Raw genomic sequence first — 21,077 nt, forward strand, 5'->3', positions numbered from 1 at the left:
TTTTCGTGGTGCCTTTGGAATAGTGGATGTGTGGCCACGGAGGCTGCCACACTGAGGGCGAGAGCAGTGTGCTGTACGATTCATAGAAAGGCTGCTCAGAAGCCACACATTGCCTTGTAAGGCTCTTCCAGGCCTCACTGCACTTCAAATAACTAGTTTCTGATAAGGATCTTATGTTTGCCGGTGCTCTCTCTTGAAACTGGTTAGCTTGGACTCCTGGGACTTAAAAGCCTTTACAAACGGAGGCCCATGCCATGACTCTGTACTCTGGTTTACAGGCAGATGTTAGGAAAGAAAAGGAACACACGCAGAGGAAGGCCTGGCATAAGACCCTCAGGAGAAGGCCCTAGTTATGAGACAGCGCCCACCAATGGGGATACAATTCAGCAAGACTAAAAGTGGGTGGCAGTAAATATCATGTTAAGAAAAGTATGCCACCTCTGGTGGATTGTCAGACTTAAAATGCTAAGAGTATTTGATAACCCCATAATTCGGAAGACCCGGGCTACCAGTTGTCCAAACACTTGCCCACATGCTTCTTCTACTAGAGCTACTGTGAGCACAGATGAGACAGACTTGGCCCATCCTGCAACCCCAACCCCACCCCTGCACAGGAGTGGGTTTTTAGTTAAAGTGTGGTCTTTACCTGAAATGCGCCTGGGCACGTCGGTGATGGCAGGAAGCCCAGTGCCCCGTGTGGAAGACAGCGGGGTGGTAGAGTGAATGGATGGGGACGTCATCTGGCTCAGGTAGGAGGGGTAAGACTGGTCATAGGACCACGGTGGGGAAGACTGTGCCTGCCTGGGGTCTGGGAAAAAGAAGAAAAATCTTTAGTATACCAGCTGCCATGGCCATAGAACATGCAACCCATACTTAGAAAGGATAAAGCAGTGGGAAAAAAGGAGAATACACAAGGTCTATTTATTTCCTACAACCCCACCCTCTCAGGGCCTGTACAGCACACACTGATTTCTAGACTCCAAGTCTCCATGAAAGTAACAAAATGGATCAGTGTAGGACTATCGGTCTCTCTCTCACATAAATATTTCTATTTGGAAAGTCTAATAGTCATTTAGAAAACAATCTGCTTCCGTTATCTATACAAAGCTGAATTCCACTGTATTTATTTTCTAATAGTACTCCAATGAACATGCATTACAGCCTTTTTTTTTTTGTTAAGTTAAACAAATTTTTGAACAATTTACATAGTGTAAGAACAGGTGGATGGGTGCCTTTTACTGCTGTATATCCAACTACTATAATATCTTTCAGACTTGCTTTTTGGTTTTTTAAGTGCATGATTCCATGATTTTAGCATGGTTCATTTTCTTTCTAGGCAGGTCAATGGGATGGCATTTTCTAGCACAGAGGGTAAGAGAATGAGGGTAGGGGTGAGGACAGAGGGGACAGCACATAAGAATGGAACAGAGGGGAGCTGGTTATATTATTCTCCTGGTAAAGTTATTCCAAAAAAAAAAACCTTTAAGAAAAGACAAAACTTAATTTCAAAGTCAACTACCATGAAGAATTGAAAGGTTTCATCACCATCCAGACAGTAAGAAAATGGCCCAAAACAGGACAACAGGGAAATATCTTTAATCCTATTGGAATCTGTTTAAAAGATGCCACATGTTTGGAATGTGACCCGGTGTCAGCTACAGTCACTGTGATAATAAAAAGAATGTGCAGCCAGCTTGTTAAGGTTAACGCTAAGCATCAACAGTATCTCCAGATGCATCTCTAGGATTTTCTGGGAGGCACCAACTCAAATCAAGGCCAGCAGATTTATCAAAAAAGCCTCAGCCTATGTAATAATAATAAGAAAAAAGGTAAATTTGCTGTATGTTTCCAGGGCGAAAAAGTATGTATTTCAAATGGTTTTGCTCTTCCTTGAGGGCTAATCAAACAATCATAAGCAAATTGCTCTTGCTTTTTTTTTTTTTTGCTAATTTTAAAAATTTTGGTTAATTTTAAAAATTCTAATATACCAGGCCATTCATAAGACTGTTTTGTGTATTAGAATGTCCATGGACTTCGGAATGTTCAGAATTAGGTTCAATTTCTAAGACTTCTACTTGCTAGCTGTGTGATCTTAGGTTAATTAGTCAGTGACTCTGAGCCTCAGTTTCCTCATGTGTAAAAGGGGGTAGGGGAGTAATAATATTGAAATCACAGGGATGTGAGAATTACATGAGAAAACTACGAAGAGAGGGCTAGCATAGGAGGCACTCAGTAGATATTAATTCTTCTCTTAAAAAAAACCAAAAAACCTCTTGACGACATGGGGATACTTCATGGTTAAAACACATCTGAATTGGAGTTAACACATTTGTAATAGGTTTAAAAGTATTCCATCACCTATCAGCCTCTGAATATGAAAAGCTTAATTTTCAAAAACATCAATTGATGTTTCTGAACAGTCAATTCAGGTTTAGCTCTAAAAATGAGAATCATAAGACATGGGTTTTTCTGAGATGATTCCTCTTTTAGAACCTCTCCATTTTCCTATACAGTCAAAGCCACTTAGTTTCAGCTAGTCTTATTTATTTGTTCAATTCAGACACAATTTATTTAAAGACTGTCTAAATAGGATATACTTTGCTTGAGTCAAAATAATTAAATACATCTGGATATTTATCTGATGTTTACTGTATCAACAGATATCTAGAAAAATTCTACCCAATTCAATTTGAAGGAGCATTCACCTGAGTTTGCCATTTGAATCAAAGTATGGCACTGTCAATGGTTCCCATAAAGTTTTCCTTCAGAAAGATAAAGGATACTTGATCATTAAAGTAATGAACTTTTGTACTTTAAAATGTTCAAGGCTGAGATTGTATAGATTGGCAGCATTTCAAATCTGAGTGAGTGGTCCTTGTTACATATCTGATACTGACTTCCTTGCTTTAACCATTAATGTAGTTCGCTATTGAAATAGTAAATGATCTTCAGATGGAAAAAAAAAAGTGCATTCCTTACAGCACCAGAAGCAATCTCATAAAGGAAAGGCCCTCTTTCAAGCAACATTTTCAATAGACCAAAAGGACAGGAACCACAGAGCTGAGAGGGGAACATGGGACTCATATTTGGGTTTGAGTTCTGATCTAACTTGACCAGATGACTTCCTGAGCAGGTAATTTAACCTGTATGTCCATTTCTCCTCTGTATCATGTTGCTACCAGGAGTATAGAGGGATCCCTGTCCCAAAATGGGGAAAAAATACAAAGAAATGTAAAGAAGGACAAAAATTATTAAAGTTAAGCATATCACAAAGGAATCAGGGAACTTAACTTGGATGTATGATACAGTCTTTCAGATCGCCTGAGCAGATAGAGAGCTCAGGGCAGGGGAAACAAGTGGGCTAGTTTTCTCACGAGAGGGTCTGAGCTGGAGTCCAGCTCTGCTGTCTGACCTCAGGTGTGTTTGCTAACTCTCTGAACCTTAGTTTCCTCATTTCGAAAATGAGGCAGCGTGGCATGGTCAATTGAAGGCAGCAAACTGGCCACATGTACTCGGCTGGGCTCGAATCACAGCTCCCCACTGTGCCAACCAAGTCACTTAAACTTCTGGGGCCTCAATGGCTCATCTGTAAAATGGGAATAATGATACTTATCAGGGTCATTGTGAGCATTCCATGAACTAGGCCTCACTGATAAGTGATCTGGCCCTCTTGGCAATATTAAATACATAATAAATCAAAGCAATTATTGCTATCTGTGAAATGAATATAATCAATAACCACTATCATTTTTGTTTACACAGTTAGATAAGTGAAAGCATTTGGATAATTGTAAAGTACTATATTAAAAGTTATTCTCTTTAGGAGCTCATATCACCAAGGCCCTGCTGTGAGCTTTAATTTCCTCATCTGCAAAATGGGTGTGATAACACTATCTCAGAGAATTGTGTAAAGATTAAATAATATACAATGAGTGCAAGTCATCATTCTTACTCATTTAATTAAAACTCTGACCCTAAATTATTCAGGGTGGCTGGGTTGTCTAGCGTTATTCCTGAAGATTTCTGAGATCACAGTCAGCACAGTTCAACATGATGCCTGGCACACAGTAGGTGCTCAATAAACAACCACTGAATGGACTTTCCAAGGTGGCTTGAGTGAATAATGGAATTTTACAGTGAAGTCGTAGTCATTCTCTAACTTCCCCTCAGGCTGTAAAAGAAGTTCTATCAGTGAAGTTTTAGCTTTTACATAAACTTCCTGACTGCCAGGATATATACTACAACAGTCTATTAAAGGATAGTTTTGCTTTTAGTGGAAGTCATTCCTGAAGGTATCCAAGATTAGCAAAAGTAACTTCTCACTATCCCTAGATAGGGGAGAAGATCTCGCTGTGTTTCTGTGTCTCTCAGAGGACAGGCTGGGTCCAGCCAATCTCTTTCAAGGTCACCATTCTAAGATTCTATAATAATGACCTAATTAAGGAGAAAGAGTTACTAAAGAAAAATAAAACACAAGAACGGCCATATGGGGTTCACTAGATCTTGTATAAGTAATTTAAAAAGGGACAGCAATCTTTTTTTTATTTTTTTCTTATTTTTCAATTACAGTTGACATACAATATTATATTGGTTTCAGGTATATAGCATAGTGATTAGACAAATAACTTACAAAGCGATCACCCCAATAAGTCTAGTACCCATTTGACACCATAAATAGTCATTACGATATTATTGAGTATATTCCCTATGTGGGACAGCAATCTTAAACAAGTAATAGTCTTCAAACGCCCCAGGGCTTCCCTAATACCCTTTGCAGGAACCACCATCAATCCCAGCTCCACCATTTCTGGCCTGTGTGACCTCAGACAAATTATATAACCGATGTGAGCTTCAAGTTTCCTAATCTGTATAATGGGGATAAACAGGAAGACCTCCTCATTAAATCTGTTATGAAGATTAAATGCGATAATATAGTAAAGAACTTAGCACACAGAAAGAACCCAATCAATGTTCCCCACTGTTAAAACCTCTACCTTTAGTGGACCTTCATTCTATATTTATGTTCCCAGCCCGTAAACTCTTACTTTAGGACAGGACAATTTTTAGAGAGCTTCCTGTCATTTTGAAGTCCAATATTTGGAGAACATATCTGTGCGGGGCATGTCAATACCCTTTACGATCATGAACCTTAACCATTTTCCTTCTTAGCCTTGATTTCTCCCAGACCAAGAAATCCTAATCTGTTTTAGTGTATTTTATATTACTGTACACTTAAAACTTTTTTCAAAATTTTAGTGGAGAAAGCTAGCTATAAAATATCTTTACTACCTAAATGCCCCGTCACCAAGAGAAGACAATCCTATCATACATATACAATTACAGCATATTTGCTTTGGTGAGGACAACTATTAATGCTTCCAGTAGAGAAAAGTCACCTTAATATGATCTCATAAATGATTTCTGAACTCAACTTCCTGAAGAAACCTGAGACTTCTGAGATTCACTCTTAACTTGGATGAGTCAGAGCAGATGACAGGTGTTTCTTAGGCATCACCAATCAATCCTAAGATTACTAACAGGAAAGGGTACAGGGCCCAGCTCTGAGACAAACCTCCTAATTAACCATTAACAAACAAGAGACTGTCTTGATTTCAACCTCGGGTCCCACAGAGCTAGTATAATCCATTCCTTCAACTCTACCCTATCCAGAATTATATTGAACTGTTTGACCTTTCGAGTCTGCAGAAAAGGGGCATATCATGTCCTACCATTTTAACATAAATATAATAACGTCCTTGATTTTTGTGTGTTGGAGAATAGAGGTGCCAATCATAGTCTTGATATTACATCCTGGTGGCCTATAATGACCTGTAAGCACCCACAAGTTTTCAGAGGATCACCAAACTCTATTTCACAGAAACTTGCAAAAGAGATGACACCTGCTGTTGAACTTTAAATATTTTTATGGTGTTTTAAAAACTATAATTCATTATTTTTATACGGTAATCTTTAGAAACAATATCAACACTATTTTTGTTACTGCATTATAGAAGCTTATAAGAAGTTCAAAATATTATCATATGTTTTTATATCGATATCACAATCAAAAAACAAAACCTTTGGTGTCGGGTTTTTTTATGTGCACATACTCTTTAGTGCTTGGTAAATCTGCAATCCTAAATACCACATGATCGTTTAAATAGGACTCCACCCCTATTTCTCCCCAAACTTCTTTCCTAACACATAAAAAACGGAGGTTTAAAGAGAAGTTGTAATCAATTTTGATCTGTAAGAAACTTGAGAGAGAAAATTAGGTCTTTCCTATATTCTAGGCCAGAGATCACTAATCAAAATGACTAAATGGGAAAGCAGAGAAAGAAGCAGAAGACCTAGGGCAGAGCAGAGCTGCTAGAAACGCTGGCGACGGAGCCAATGAGAAAAAAAGTCCAGAGCTACCACCAGGCACAAGAGGTCAGGCAACGTACTGGACACCTCATCTCTGCAACAGCACACTTCCAGAACAAGTCCAGTTTCCTCTGTGAGAGCAAACCAAAGCTAGCTACTAACAGTTCAGGTTCAATAAAAAGGGACCATTCCTTTGACAGAAGGAATCCCTTCAGCATTCTCTCCAACTGAGACAAAGTCTATCACAGACACAGCTATTGCCAAAACTCCTACCGAAAAGCTTGTATTTTGAAAAGACACCAGGAATCCAGAGCCTGTGTGCACTTTGCAGTTTCTCTCCCAACTCACTCAGTCAAGGTCAAGGCTTGTATTAAGCTGTCCCTTTCTCATCTACAAAGTCCAAATGGTCATTAACAGGGTTTTTTGGGTTGGGGTTTTTTTTTTTGGGGGGGGGCAGGCAGAGAGGATAGTTTTTACATGTTGTTCTGGTGATCAGCAAATTATCCACTTTTATTGTGACAAACATCTCCTGTATGCCTACATGGCAGTGTGATGGTCTAAGGCACACAAGAAACAAAAGACATGTCTTGCCTTGAAAAGCTTACACACCAGTTGGGAAACTAAGATTAACAGATATAAAACAATTCAAAACTGTTCAAAGCATGTACTTGTGTTGTTTTAAAAAAGCTGTAAAGACAGACATGAACCATGGAGCACCAATGTCAGAGTGGACTTTATAAGTTCTTCTAGGGCGGTGTTTGTTCAGCTTAGGCTCCTTGGGGATTGGCTGTATCTGCTTTCCATTCGATAAACCTCCAAAACACAGAAGTACAAGTGGCAACACACCAAGGGGATGTTCAAAAATGCTAATTAGGGCAGGCGTGGTTCACATGTCTGAAGTTGTCTGCATCAGGTCAAATGGAGACAACCATTGGTTTCATCCTGTGGAGACGAGGACAGCAAGCTCTCTTCTTTGAGTGGGACCATAGCTTCTGAAGTTAATAATTGGTATGGGGAAAAGGAAGGAGTGGCCACACATTTCCTAAAATGATACGTGAAGCATCATGGGCTCTAAGAGTTTCCATACTCACATCAAATGCCTGAACAGCTAAACTGCATGTCTGCATAATTGAACTCTCCACACTGGGGGTCAGAATAAGAGAGGAAGGAAGAGGGCAGACGGTTAGAAAGAAGGCACCCAAGGAAAACAAGCCGACTCTGTGAAGACACGAAGACGTTTTCTCCTAATAAGTTTGAAGAGGGGTCGGCAGAGGGGCCAGAGAGCTGTATAAAAGCCCAGGGAAAGGTGCGCCAAGAAACTCGGCGGTTGCTCCTAGCAGGCCTCCTCCTGTAAACACTTTGGTTAAACATGTGTGGGTGTGAAGAACAGCCTGCTTTCTTACGAGTCATTCACAACATGGCACACTGGGGACATGCTGCTGAACTTCATGAAGAGCTGGGAGGAAGCAAGTCAACAGGGGCAAAGCCAGTGCCAGCACACAAAAGGCTTCTTCCTGTTTGTGCTGCCAGTGGGTTTCCGTGTAATGTCACACGACAACAGCGTGATGTCTGCCCAAGCCCAGTGTGTCTGCAGCGAGTACCTGCTGGACTGGGGGAGTAGGGTACATTCAAAGAGACTCACATTCTCCCCTCCCCACTCCTTATCCTCCACCCATTTTTTCCCTAAGCAGCACTAAAATCAGGCTGTATGGACCTCAGATATTCCCTGAGAAAACTGGGGTATTTAAACTGAACTGTTTACGGTCTACTAGTTTAAGGTGATGCCTCTCAATCTCTACCAGGGTCAACCAAAGTCAACAATCTTAGCAGAAAGAGGCTGGCTTACAATTTCCTATCCTAAACTACTTCTGTCATACTACTGTCATTCATGAGACAAATATAGTCACATGCATATGTACGTTAATTCCCACTTCCAAACAATTTACACTAAATACTAAATGGTAAATTCTGTGTCTTCTCTCATATCCCTTTTGGCTAGACTGGATTTTTGAATGAGCTTTCCCACTCACTTCCAGTTTTCTTGACTAATAGGAAACACAACCTTAAAACAAGCAGGTTCTTCCAAGTGCAGGAAGAGCCTTGGCCTGGAGGCTTTGGCACTAGCTGTGCAGTTGTGCACAAGTAATTCACCTTCTCTGAATCTCACTGTTTTCACCTATAAGATGAGGAAGGATGGGTTTATCTCTAAGATGGTTTCTAGCTATGAAATGCTACGATTCTAACTACACAGAAAAGTAGGCTCCCTACTCTCAGTCCTTTTGGGAGACAGTTGTTGCAGCAGAAATTATGAAGGCCACGTTGAGCTGATTGGGGTGGCTATGAAACATAGTTGACAGGTGCTGACACTCTGGGCACCTCCCAACACAGAGGGTTTGGGCTCACATCAGCAGAGAAGACACCAAGAACAGGATTTTTACTTCATTCCCACCAGGGGCTTTCTCAAACTCACCAAGGTGGCTACCTGAATCATTTAGCAGAAGAATCATTTAATTTAGACTGAAAGCTGAGAAATAAAGAGCAACCAACTGGATAAAACGTGGATGCTAGGTGGGGTGCACCAGGCATGACAATGGCTTATATTATAATACTAACAACAGGAGAGGAGGACATTAGGAACTCTTAGGAGACAACAGCAAGGAAGATAAGAAGAAATAATACACGTAGCCTAAGATGTCAGCTCCCGTACCAAAATGTCAAAAGAAAAACCAGAAGGAAGTTTCAGTATTCGGGCAAGGTAATGAGAAGCTCCTTTTAAGTATCAACATTTGGCTGAATAGAAGTCATAACTGTCTTACAGAAAACGGGAGGATTTTCTTGTTTAAAAGAAAAACCTAATAGAAGAAACAAGAGGCTCTACCACACGTCACACTTGACCTGGCCTCCATCTTGGCATACCCTGGACCTCAACAGAAAAGCCAGCAGAGGGAGGGGAATACATTACAGACAGGAAGCACCAGAACTTGAGATATAACTGGGACATGGTGCTGGCCAGCAAAGGTGACCCGTAGTTCAAATCACAGTATTGAAGTGGATATATAGTAAATTCAGGTTCAGTTCAGTTTGGTATCAACATCCAGGGTGTTATAGAAGGTCCCAAGTATAGTGATTCCTGTTGTCAGATGGATGATGGTATCCATGGTTCTAAGAATTGTCTCCCCGTCATTCATTCATTCATTCATTCATTCATCCATTCGCAAAATATTTATTGAGTGCTTCCTCTGGCACTGTGCTGGGCACCGGGGGTATGAATGGTAAACACAGACCTAATCCCTGCCCTCACAGAGTTTTCAGTTTGGTAAGGGAAACTGACATGAATCAGCTAATATACAGCAGTGGTAAGTGCTAACAAGGAGATATCCTTGTTCCCACAAAAAAAAAGTGCAGTGGGGACCTCCCACCACGTCTGGCAGTCAGGGAAGGTTTCTCTAATGATGCAATGATTAAGCCAAGAACTGAATGACAAGCAGAAGTCTAGTAGATGAACAGGTGGGGTTAAAAGAACTTTAGACAAAGCGGACAGCACGTATCAAGTTCCCGGGACTGAGGCAGTGTGGTTTTCTGGGGGGAGTTGAGAAAGCCAGTGTGGTTGGATTACTGACAAAAGGTTCAAAATAGAGTGATATAAGACTGGAGAGCAAGCGGGGAGGGGCCAGGCTATGCAGGACCTGCTGGGCCACACTGGAGGTTTTGGTCTTTATCTTAAGTGCAATGGAAGGTCACTGAGGTGTTTTTAAGGACGGTGTGTCATCATCAGGTATGCCTGTCTAAAATCTCCCTCTGACAGTATCATAATAGAAACAGGGCAGGAGTCCAGCCAGGACAGGCACACAGGGAAGGGTGTGTAGGGAAAACAGTAGCTGAAATGGACACAAGGGTGGAGTCCAGGAGGTGCACTCAGGAAACCAGGAAGCAGCCTGGGGCACTTAGCTGCCCCCACACATCATCTGTCCAAGGAGATGAGGTTCCTAAGATGCCCCCAGCGGTATCAGGATTGGCTCTGCATGAGCAAGGTGAGCCTGAGGTCACGGGCTTTGGGCAGGCTCCACCTGGTACATTCTGGTTCAAGGGTAAAGCCCCAGGCAACTGTATGGTTAATGATCTCCCCAGGGGTGATGCTAACATACAACAAAGTTTGAGAACAATGGGTATACGTTTTCCTGATGACAGTTATAATAGAAAATTAGCCAACACTGTTTTGATTTAATCTTCCCTATCAGGCATGATCTTCAAATAGAAGGAGCAGAATAAATATGCTTAAGAGGAAATTAAGGCCCAAAGAGGTAGGGAGACCAGGGAGAGCAACGTGCTCCTTTAAACGAATTCAAGTTTCTTCCAAGATGAATTATACCCAACAATATTGCAAGATTTTGTGGCAACTCATAGGCAAAGGGCTTCTAGTTGACAGAGCAGGATCTACAAAGTTCTCTCATATATTGAGTAAAATATGTCTCCCTGTAACTCCCCTCACTAACCTCAGCTTTGTTCTCTGGGATGATTCTTCCACATGACAATTACTAAATTATTTGAAAATAATGCCTTTAAAGTTTACTACATGATCTATGGTAGTTTTACATTCTTTTTACCCCATTAACCTTATTCTGAAAATGGCACAACCATTGGTAAAATCTAAATTTCAACTATAGATGCTCCTCAACTTACTAAGTGGCTATGTCCTAATAAACCCATCATAAGCTGAAAATATTGTTCAGTTGAAAATGCATTTAGCACACCTAACTTATTGAACACTATAGCTAACCTAGCCGGTTTCTACTGAATGGGTATTGATTTTGCACCATCAGAAAGTTAAAAATCCATTAAACCATCGTTAAGTCGGGGACCATCTTCAGTGTTTTGGAACCATTATTGTTACTGACTTGCTTCAGTCCACTAAAAATCCTTAAGTCACTTTCAGTAGACTGTGGACAATGAATTTTTCACCTTGATCTTCACAGTGACTTTCAGAAAGTGGAATGGGTTCACTAAAACTTGTTTGCTAGGATTACTAGAGCAATAGATTAGAGGAAAGCTCATCTGCCTATTGCATCTCTTGACCTCAGCAAGGTATATGCCTTATCTCTAATGTGATTTATAGCTAGTTAAAAGGCCAACCAGAAAGTGGTCATTGATATGGATCAAGGTCAGCTTTGAGAGAGGTACGTAGTAACATGGTCAAGGACATTATAGTCCTAGTTCAGTTCAGCATCTTCATCAAAGTCTTAAAGACTTAGAAGCATCCTTTCTAAGCATCAAGATGAGACAGAGTTGTAAGGAATAGCCAACACACTAGATGAAGAATCAGAACCATAAAAAAACGCCACAAGATGGAAAGAGAGAGTGGAAGTGTTGTAATGAAACTGAATAAGAACAAAAGTACAGTGCTGCATTTAGTCAACTCTAAGACAGGATGGGGGAAGCCTGCCCTAGAGCAGAGTTTTTCACAGACTGCAAGCCATAGTGTGATGGGATGATAAAAAAATTAACACAATCTTTTAACAGAGGTCCATTAAACGAGTACTAATAGACCACTACCACCCTGGTCAGACATAGCTAGAGGATTGCGTTTTCTTGAGGCAGAGTCAAGCGGAAGCATTGGAGAAGACAGAGCAAGATGTGGAACCTCCATCTGTTACAGGAGAAATGGTCGAAGAACAGTCAAGGGCTCCTGTCTACTCTCAACTTTTCTGTAGAACACTCCACCTTCCCACCTGAACTGAACCTAGGATTTCCCCAGATCTTTCCTCCTAAACTTTTCATGTGGCTGCTGCTCATTCTCAAAGGCCACTAGATGAGCCAACTCCTCTTCAGAAGTTTTTCCATCTTTACCATACCCTACCACCCTCCAGAACGTTCCCCATTGTTGGTCCCTGGCTCAACAGCTTCCCTGCTTCCCTGCCTTATACAGAGTCCTAGGAGAAACTGCCATTCTCACTGATGACCCACCACACCAGCGCCCACTCCTATTCACAAACTGCATCCACTACAGCAGATACTCATATAATTGTGCTGGTTGGCTCTTCCAATTATCTTTATCTTTAGCTGGGTCCTCAGTGATGCTCAACCAAAGTCATTTTCCTTCCCCACCATTCACCTTAGTGACAGCCCCCAACATTTATTCTTCTTCTTAACCCTTCCCCCTTCATCTTCATCTGCTCCCCACCTGAACCACCTTGTCAGATTTCACCCGCCTGAGACATTCATTATAGTCTCAGCTCTGAGAGTTTCAGAAACCTCCTGATACCTAGGTTATCTTATTCACTAAATAGGGTTCACAATACTGACTCTTCTGTGAAATCTGTCTTTTAAAGACTTACAACTAACTGTTTTTAAACAGTTAAGACAGTTAAAAGGCAAGTCCTTATCAAAATAAACAAAGCCTTACAAAGAATCTGATGGTCTTAACTGGGAGTAGTGCCATACAATTTTATTCCTGGAAGACATCTGTGTATATTAAAATGAAAACAAATGGAATGGAAATGCTTTTTAAGCTGATAATATCTGTAATATATTGCTGTTGCTTTTAATATGGCATATACAATATACACCAGCACCCTGTTTGAAGCCCTGGGTACCCTTCCATGATTAAACATCAAAACACACCACCAGACCATCCATTATACCAACTGCATGCCTGACTTACCCCTGGTTAGCCTTGTAGGTTGATTATTTTATTCAAAGTCAGAGTCCTATTCTGATCATTTTGCCCCCAGTCAATTGCAAAAGGAGAAAAGAGGCAAAAAAGGTCCTTGGGCAACTAATAAAGGGGAAAGATATTCATATACATATATATATACATATATGTATATATATATATATACATGCATGTAAAAGCTATAACTAAATATAAAACTAAAAAGAAAAAGATGATGCTTTTTTTTTTTGGAAAGAATGAGAAAAACAAACTAAGGCTTTCTCTGAGCAAAGACGTAAAGGCAGGCCAGAAATGGAACTATCACGGGAAGGATAAAAGTAAGACATTATGTAGGAAATGGATTTTTCTTATCACAATTAGATATTAACTATGCATCTTCTATTCCAGGCAGGACTAAACTATAAAGACAAGTTTTTGGAATTCAAGAAATTAATTTTTCTTGTAATGTTACCCCTCTCTGTTTTCCTGAAAGCATAATAAAGCCAGAGCATCTTCAGTTAATCAGGAAACTCCAACTGACAGAAGTCCAGAGCCCTTAAGAAGCCTGTCTATGGATGCTGTGAACAGGTTAAGCAACCTGACATATTGACTGCCAGCCCTTCACAGAGTCTTACTGAACTTTTTTCTTCAAAGCCAGCACATGCTGGATGTGAACTCCTCCTAAGGTGGCTACCAAAGCTACACAGATATGAAACGGTGTTTACATACCGGATTTATGTCATTTTTTTATAAGGATTGTAACCAGCAACCTCCTCTACACACATTTCCTGCTCACACATGCACTCAGTAGCAACAAATTTACTTGGCTATCCTTCCCAAAGGAAGAAGACAGGACAAGACTTTCCAGGAACTTCAGAAATTAAAACATAACACCACCAAAGTAAAAGGCCAGTGCTTCCATCAACCTGCCTTTCAGTGCGGTGATTTCAGTTCATTAAGAAACAAGATGGCTACCGGTGAGTAGGACCACTGTGGTTGTAAAGCATGACATCTCACTTAACTCCCACTATCCACATCCCACAGTTCTTCTCATACTGACAGCACCTACTGTCATTTTTCCTTCTCACCAACAGTCACCGAGCCTCTCATTGATTCATTCGCCCTCACACTCACGTCCACTACCAACCCCCTCAGGCCCACAGAACCTCTCAACTTATCTCTCATTAAAGAATTGTGTGGTCACTCAGCACTTGAATAAAACAGTAATTCGAGACACACACTACTCAGTCGTGCATTCCTATTTCTGAAAGGATTATGCTGGTAATTGTTTCAGTGCAAGTACAGTGGACTCAGGCCGAAGACAATCAAACATATACACAGCCCAGGCCCAACTGGGCTGTTTGACTCAGACCCTCTTAATGTTTAAAGGAGGAGCACTGTTTGCCAAGGGAATACAGAATCACGCTGAAGTTAAGCGGAAACAACTGCAATTCAGTCAAGGTAACTGCTGCTAAGATTATTATTATTCTACACATGTCTGGCAAGTTGTTTGTCAAGATATTCCTAAAAGGGTTACCTTGAATATACTGGGGGTGCCAAAAAGTGTATACACATGACTTGTATTCATCTTTTGTTATCAGTATATATGGAGTATTACAATTTTAATAGCTTTTACCTTTCTTAAAATGTGTATACATTTTTGGGGGCACCCTCTGTATATACTCATATAACTGTAATTTAATCATTAAAAACATTGCATTTTTTTTAATTTTTAAATTTTTTTTTAAGTTTAGTCATTCTGGTAGTTGTGAAGTTTGGTGTGTTATGGGGTTTTTATTACTTTATTTTTTTATTAGTTTCAGGTGTATAAAACAATGTAATAGACATTTACAAAGTGATAACCCCCCTTCCCCAATCTACTACCATTCTGACATCGTATATAGCTGTTCCATACAATTCCATTGACTCAATTTCCTATACTGTATTCCACATTTTAAAGCATAATTTAGATACTCTTAACACCTCCCTTTTATGAAAATATCGTCTCTAAAGATCCTAAATCATATCCAATGGAGGGAAGAAAAAGAAATTAGTCCCTCAGGACACATGTCACTTAGATTGTCAGCAATGCCTGGCTTGATGGGGATGAGGGTGACTGCCTACCAAGAACCTGGAACTCATGGTCAACTATAATAGCTGAGGTGGCCTTCAGCAAGCCATTTCTCAAAGAATCACCTGTAAAATATGTACGTTTTAGAACAGTTCTAAGGCTTTATTAAGAACTTTATGTAAAACCACTTTGTAAATGGTAAAGAGCTGCATAAATGAAAGTTGTTAGGTACTGAAATGGGACAAGGATGTGTCAGCCTCCCAAGGGTATATGGTGGTTAAGAGCAGCGCACCCTGGAGCTGTGTGGTTCTGGCTTTAATTCCTGTATTTACCACTTAGTAGTTGTAAGTGGAACATTGGGCAAATTTTTTTAGCTTTTCTGACCCTCAGTTTTCGTAATAATCCTATTGTGAGGAATGTATGATTTAATCTCACTAGAACAATATCTGGCACACAATACACATTCAACAAAAGGTAACTAATAGTAATTCAATCAAATACGCACTAAAAAATATATTAGGGTTAGAATAATAATGGGCCACACTTCCTGAAGAAGTCAGTGACCCATTTGTTCATTCATTCATCACGAATCCAAAAGTCACCAAGCAGTAGGCACTATATAAGACAGTGGAATCACAAAGATAAATAAAACGAGCTAGACTTTGAAACTTCAGAGTCCAATGGAGGAAACAGACATGTAAACAAATAACTGTCTTCAGTGGACCAGTGGTATAGGAGCCCTGTAGGTTCGAAGAGGCCTGACAGGTGTCAGCATTTGATCTGAGTTTTGAAGAAAGAAGAGAAATGCTACCATCCTCAACTCTCGCCTCGGCTACTGCAATAGCTTCCTGAGTGATGACCCTATTCCTACCATTGTTCCCGTATGATCCATTCTTCACACAACAGCCAAAGTGATTTTTTCAAAGCATGTAATATCATTCTCCTGCGTCGCATTCTTCAATAGCACCCTGCTGCAATCAGAACAAAACCCACGCTCCTCAGCAAGGCCTTGAAGACTCTACTGGCCCCTGCCTGCCTTTGTGCATCATTCCCTTGTTCACTACCTTCCACCGACACTCACCTTCCTGTCCCTTGACCACCACATTCACTGCTTCCTGAGAGCCATTGCATGAGTTTTCCACTGCCTGAAATGCTGTTCCTTACAGACCTTCAAAGCTCTTCAAAGAACCCTTTTCCAGCTTTCCAATCAAAATGAGCTTCTTCCCTCCCTAAATTGCTGTTGCATTACCCCATATTTCATTTTCTCAAAGCATTTACCATTATCTAAAATTGTCTTGTATGTATGCTTATGTATCCATTGACTGACTGTATCTGTCACTAAAATGCAAGTGTCTTGTGAGCAGAAACTCTTACGTTGTTCACTTACATTAATGCCTGACAGTAAGCACTCGAATATTTTTTGAATGCATGAATAACAGAACAGCAGAATGCCCAACCCAAAGGTTATATGAAGGTCCCGATCCACCACACCCAGGGGCCTGAGTCAGCTTTTATTAGGTGCAGCTCACCCACCCAGAGGGTACTGAGCTTGAAAACAGTGATTATCGTGATCGGCATCTCCTAACACACTATCCCTACTCTACTCTACTGCTAGCACCACATTCTGAATCAAAATAAGGAGACAGTTGTGACAGACTAGGTGTTTCCCTAGCACTCAGAGATAGGCACCAGATGCCTGAAAGATTGAAAAAAAGATAGGTACAGGGGAAGCAACTTCCTCAGGAAGCCCTGGGCCCTCAGACAGAACATCAGCTATTAACAACAGCAACCGAGTGACACCAGCAGACAAGCACTGCAAAGAAACCAGGCCACTGCATGGCTGGAACCTCTAGCTCTGGGAATTGGGAGAGGTACTAGAGAATGTTAATATAAAATACTAAATGCTTATGACTGCCTCCATTTATGATTTTTAAAACTTTATTTCGCTTTTCTGGGAGTTTGACTTACCTTTTAGGTTGGCAAAGTGGGAGAACTCGTAGTGACTATACAACCATGATCATTATTATCCATAGTTTTGGGGTAAGAGCTTGAGGTATCAAGAGAGCTAAGGCAGTGAGAGGTAACTAGGCCTTTTCTGTAACAAACATCCTCATGCTAAGGATAACATGAACTGAAATTCAGATGCGGCACATTGCAAAGAAGTTAAAAAATCCATGATAGGTAAGGCTGATAAGCAGAATTTAAATGTAATCATGCAATTATGGAGATTCTAAACTGGAATGATACCAAACGGTTTAAGTATGTAAGTGCTGCATTGAAATGTGATTTCAGCCATTATTGTTCATGACCAGAAAACAATGACACCCTGGAATAGGAAATTAGAAAGAACGGTTACAGCTAAGAAGGCATGATATTCCAGCCCTTCATGCACTGATTTCTTCTCAACTAAACTTTCCTTCCTTCAACATTTAATGAGACGCTACCACTGTGCTAGGCATGAAAGAAAAAATAAATCCCTGTCATAAATCCCTCCAAGAATTTACAATCTAGCAGGGCAGAATAAAGCAAACACACAGAGGCCATAAAACAAGGCAATCTCTACTAAAGCTTAGAAGATGGATAGGCAGCCTTCTATTATAGATGAAGGTTCCAGGACTCTTTCCTGAAGAAGGTAACAGTGACCTTGAAGAATGGGTGGATCTTGTCAGCAGACAGAGACCACTGTAAATCAAATAGCCTAAAAAAGGGGGGTACAGAGAGCAGAACTACGTACTCAAGGAACAATAACATTATAATCTAGGGTACAGAAAGATAACTATCTCTTCCATGAGACTTTCATTCAAGGACGGAACCTTTCTTTTCTCCCCCATAGTGCGTAAGACCCAATTCTCTACATGTGGTAGGCTCTAAAGCATACTCAGTAAATAAGAAAATTAACCCACAGAGAAAAAAAAATGAAATCTATTCAATTTACTTTGAAGTTGCTGCGGTTATGGGTGTTCTTGGGTTGTCCTAATAATTTGGGTCACGGTGGAACTGCACATCCGTGGTTATGGGCAGATACCTGTGTTATCTCACTAACAATATGGAAGCATTAAAAGGAAGTGCACATGGTCAAGTGCATATGGAAGCATTAAAAGGAAGTGCAGGGCTGGCAGGTCTGTGTGTGCGAATCTTCAAATTTGGGAAGTTTGAGAGAGTTGTTGGGCTCAACACCTTGAGTCAAACAAAATGAAAAGGTTGATATAAATCAATTCTACTAGTGCTGTAATCCCAAAATGCAGAGCTGATACTCTTGTGATATAATTCCAGAAGGCTATCATACCTAGAAATAAACTCATTTTTATATTTTCATCTTTAGAAATATATCCAGTGAATATTTAAATGTTATTTTTAAAAGATCATGATGGAAGTGCAGCATGGTATTGTACAAAGAAAAAACAGACTGCATTGGGAGTCAAGAGGCCTGATTCTGCTCTGCCCCTAACTTGCTGGGAAACTGCAGATCAGCAGCTTAACCTTTAGGAGCATCCCAACAGGAAGGAGAGGGAAAAGAGGCTTACAACTAGAGGAGAGCTCAGTCTGCAGGAGGCCACGCTCCTGATCTGCTCAGAGGCTCTTCCGGCAGGGACGTCCTCCGAGCCCCACTCACTGCACTCACGTCTGTGGGTGGCGTGCTGCTAAAAAGTAGCTCTTCTACACAGCTTTTACCAACTTTGTGGTTAATGATATCAAACGTCACTTCAGATTCTAAAATGTCCTCTGACTCTGTTTTATGATGTCATCTTTAGGTGTGAGGACAAAGCCTGGAGAAAAGCATCTTCTTAAGTGAATCTAGCAACACGCAGGTTCCAAAGCTCATTTTAAAAGCATTAGTCATGAGCAAAGCATAATTAGCAAACAATTAAGGATGAGCATATATAAATCAAACATTTTGAGAACCCAAGGGTTGCCAAATCATAGAACATATATTTTTCATATATATATCAGGGGTGCCAAAGAAAATGTATACACATGACTTGCATTCATCTTTTGTTATTGGTATATATTGAGTATTACAATTTTAATAGTTTATTTCCTTTCTTAAAATATGTATACATTTTTTTGGGCACCCTCTGTATATATGTGTATGTGTATCTATCTATCTATCTATCTATCTATATGTATATATATGTAAAACTGGCCATCATAAGTCCCTTACAAACCATATGTAAACACTTTTATATGTATACATATGCTTCTACACACACACACACACACACACACACACAGTCTAAGGGTTACTATAAAGACAAAAGGACAGCTATTGTGAACTTTAATCAATAATCCAAAGTCTACTACTTTAAATGCAGTAGCACCTATAGCTACAAGCTTCAAATGCATGTCATTGTGGATTTCATCCTTGCATTTTCATCAAGGATGCATGTGTACTGAACATATTAACCTTTTGATTCCTACATATCAACATTTAGGTATTTATTTAGGTTAACAACATGGCTACTCCTCATAGAGCTCTAAGGTTCTTCCCTGATGCAGATATCTAGTTCTCTTCAGTGTTCAGATATTTTGTTTTTGTAATTGTATATCATTTTTAACACAGAGACTCAGGCATACTCATATGTTCAGGCTAATATTCATATACCCACAGAAACCTACTCTAAGTAAATATTCAAGAAGACATATACCTAATATGGGCAGGAGAGAAGGAGAGGGACGTTATTTAGTTTATAAACAATTATGTTCATAAACCATTAAGGATACTCAAAACCTAGCCACTATATACACAACAACATAACTATTATAAAAGATCCATTTTGAAGGTTTGTTGTACATTTTGAGTTATTTTCCCTCTATTCTAGCCCACCTCTACTCATAATAGCAACTAGATGACATGTAGAGTTCCTTTCTGCTCTCAATACCTGTGATCTGCAAATTAAAGATCTATGATGATTAACACACCCTCTTGTCACCATAACCTAAAAGCAACCAGACTCGTCCTAAAAGAAGATCTGTTTTTGTGACGAGTAGGGCAGAAAAAAACAGGAGGGTTGGGGGTCTGGGTACTCCAAATGCGAACAATTAGTCTGTAATGCAATGCTGAGGTTAATTTTTAAGAAGAAAGGTAAAGTAAGCAGCTCACTGGGATGTATAAAGAGAAACGCTGCTTGAGACACCAGAGCAAAATGTGAAATCAGGAGTAAATTCTGTCTGCCCGATGAGCCCCTCATTGACTTTGCCTTAGAACCACCAATCAAGGATTCCTGTGAGCCCTGGGCAATTTTCAAAAAACTTAATGAAATAGTCATACATATAAGAAATTTAGGGGCTGGCCGAGTTGGTTAAGAGCTCGCTCCAGAGTGTGAACTCTGAGCAACAGTGGTTCAATGCCTGGCCCGAGCTGAGCAGCTGCTGAGCTGCCAACAGGTGGCAGGATGGCTCAGCTAAAAAAAAAAAAGAAAAAAAGAAATGTAAGCCCCCTCTGAGACGGTAAGACTAATTTTCTAGTGGTGAGGGTGTGATATTATCCCCAGCACCACCTGGACATAGTACAGAAACTTGTAACATTCTCCCAGATAAGCACAGTTATTACCTTTCCACCAGTGTGCAGGCTGACATTGCTAGAAACTTCCCCCAATTTTCATCCCCAAGTTACTGAATACTGGAATTTGTTGGTTGTTTTTTTATGTATATATATATACATAATAAAGAAGGTCGGTATCTTCGAGTCTTGATTCTTTAATGAGAAGCCATTTCACAGCTCCCAGGAGTTCTGAAGTGAACACATCTCGTCTAGTAGCCCCTCACCCCCAGCCTGCCAGAGTCTGTGCAAGTGAAACCTATGAGTCTGTCTTACCTGTAATCTGACTCTGTCCTTGTGGATTAAAAGGACTTGGTGCAGAGTTCAGGGAGGGCCGTGGGTTCTGAGGCGGGACACCTACTCTCATACTGGGATGAGGAATGCGCCCTAAATCACTGAGGCGATCAGAGAACAAACTAGGTTTAGAGTCATCAAGCTTCTGTCTGTGCCCT

The 21,077-nt window shown here is 40.4% G+C and overlaps 1 protein-coding gene across 2 annotated transcripts in view; it reads right to left on the reverse strand.

The window, feature by feature from the left end:
• The window catches only part of RUNX2 (RUNX family transcription factor 2), a 225,041-nt gene that overhangs the window by 35,103 nt on the left and 168,861 nt on the right, over positions 1-21,077 (reverse strand). The window contains exons 6-7 of one of the 2 annotated variants that reach the window (XM_019642790.1): positions 20,902-21,075; positions 647-808 (exon numbers count right to left, since the gene is read on the reverse strand). In XM_019642790.1, the coding sequence (XP_019498335.1) occupies positions 647-808; positions 20,902-21,075 (336 nt within the window). The remainder of the gene's footprint in view (positions 1-646; positions 809-20,901; positions 21,076-21,077) is intronic. The other variant, XM_019642791.1, reaches the window with a different exon arrangement.

Source organism: Hipposideros armiger, unplaced genomic scaffold (genome assembly GCF_001890085.2).
Source record: "Hipposideros armiger isolate ML-2016 unplaced genomic scaffold, ASM189008v1 scaffold_72, whole genome shotgun sequence".
NCBI classification, from domain to species: domain Eukaryota; kingdom Metazoa; phylum Chordata; class Mammalia; order Chiroptera; family Hipposideridae; genus Hipposideros; species Hipposideros armiger.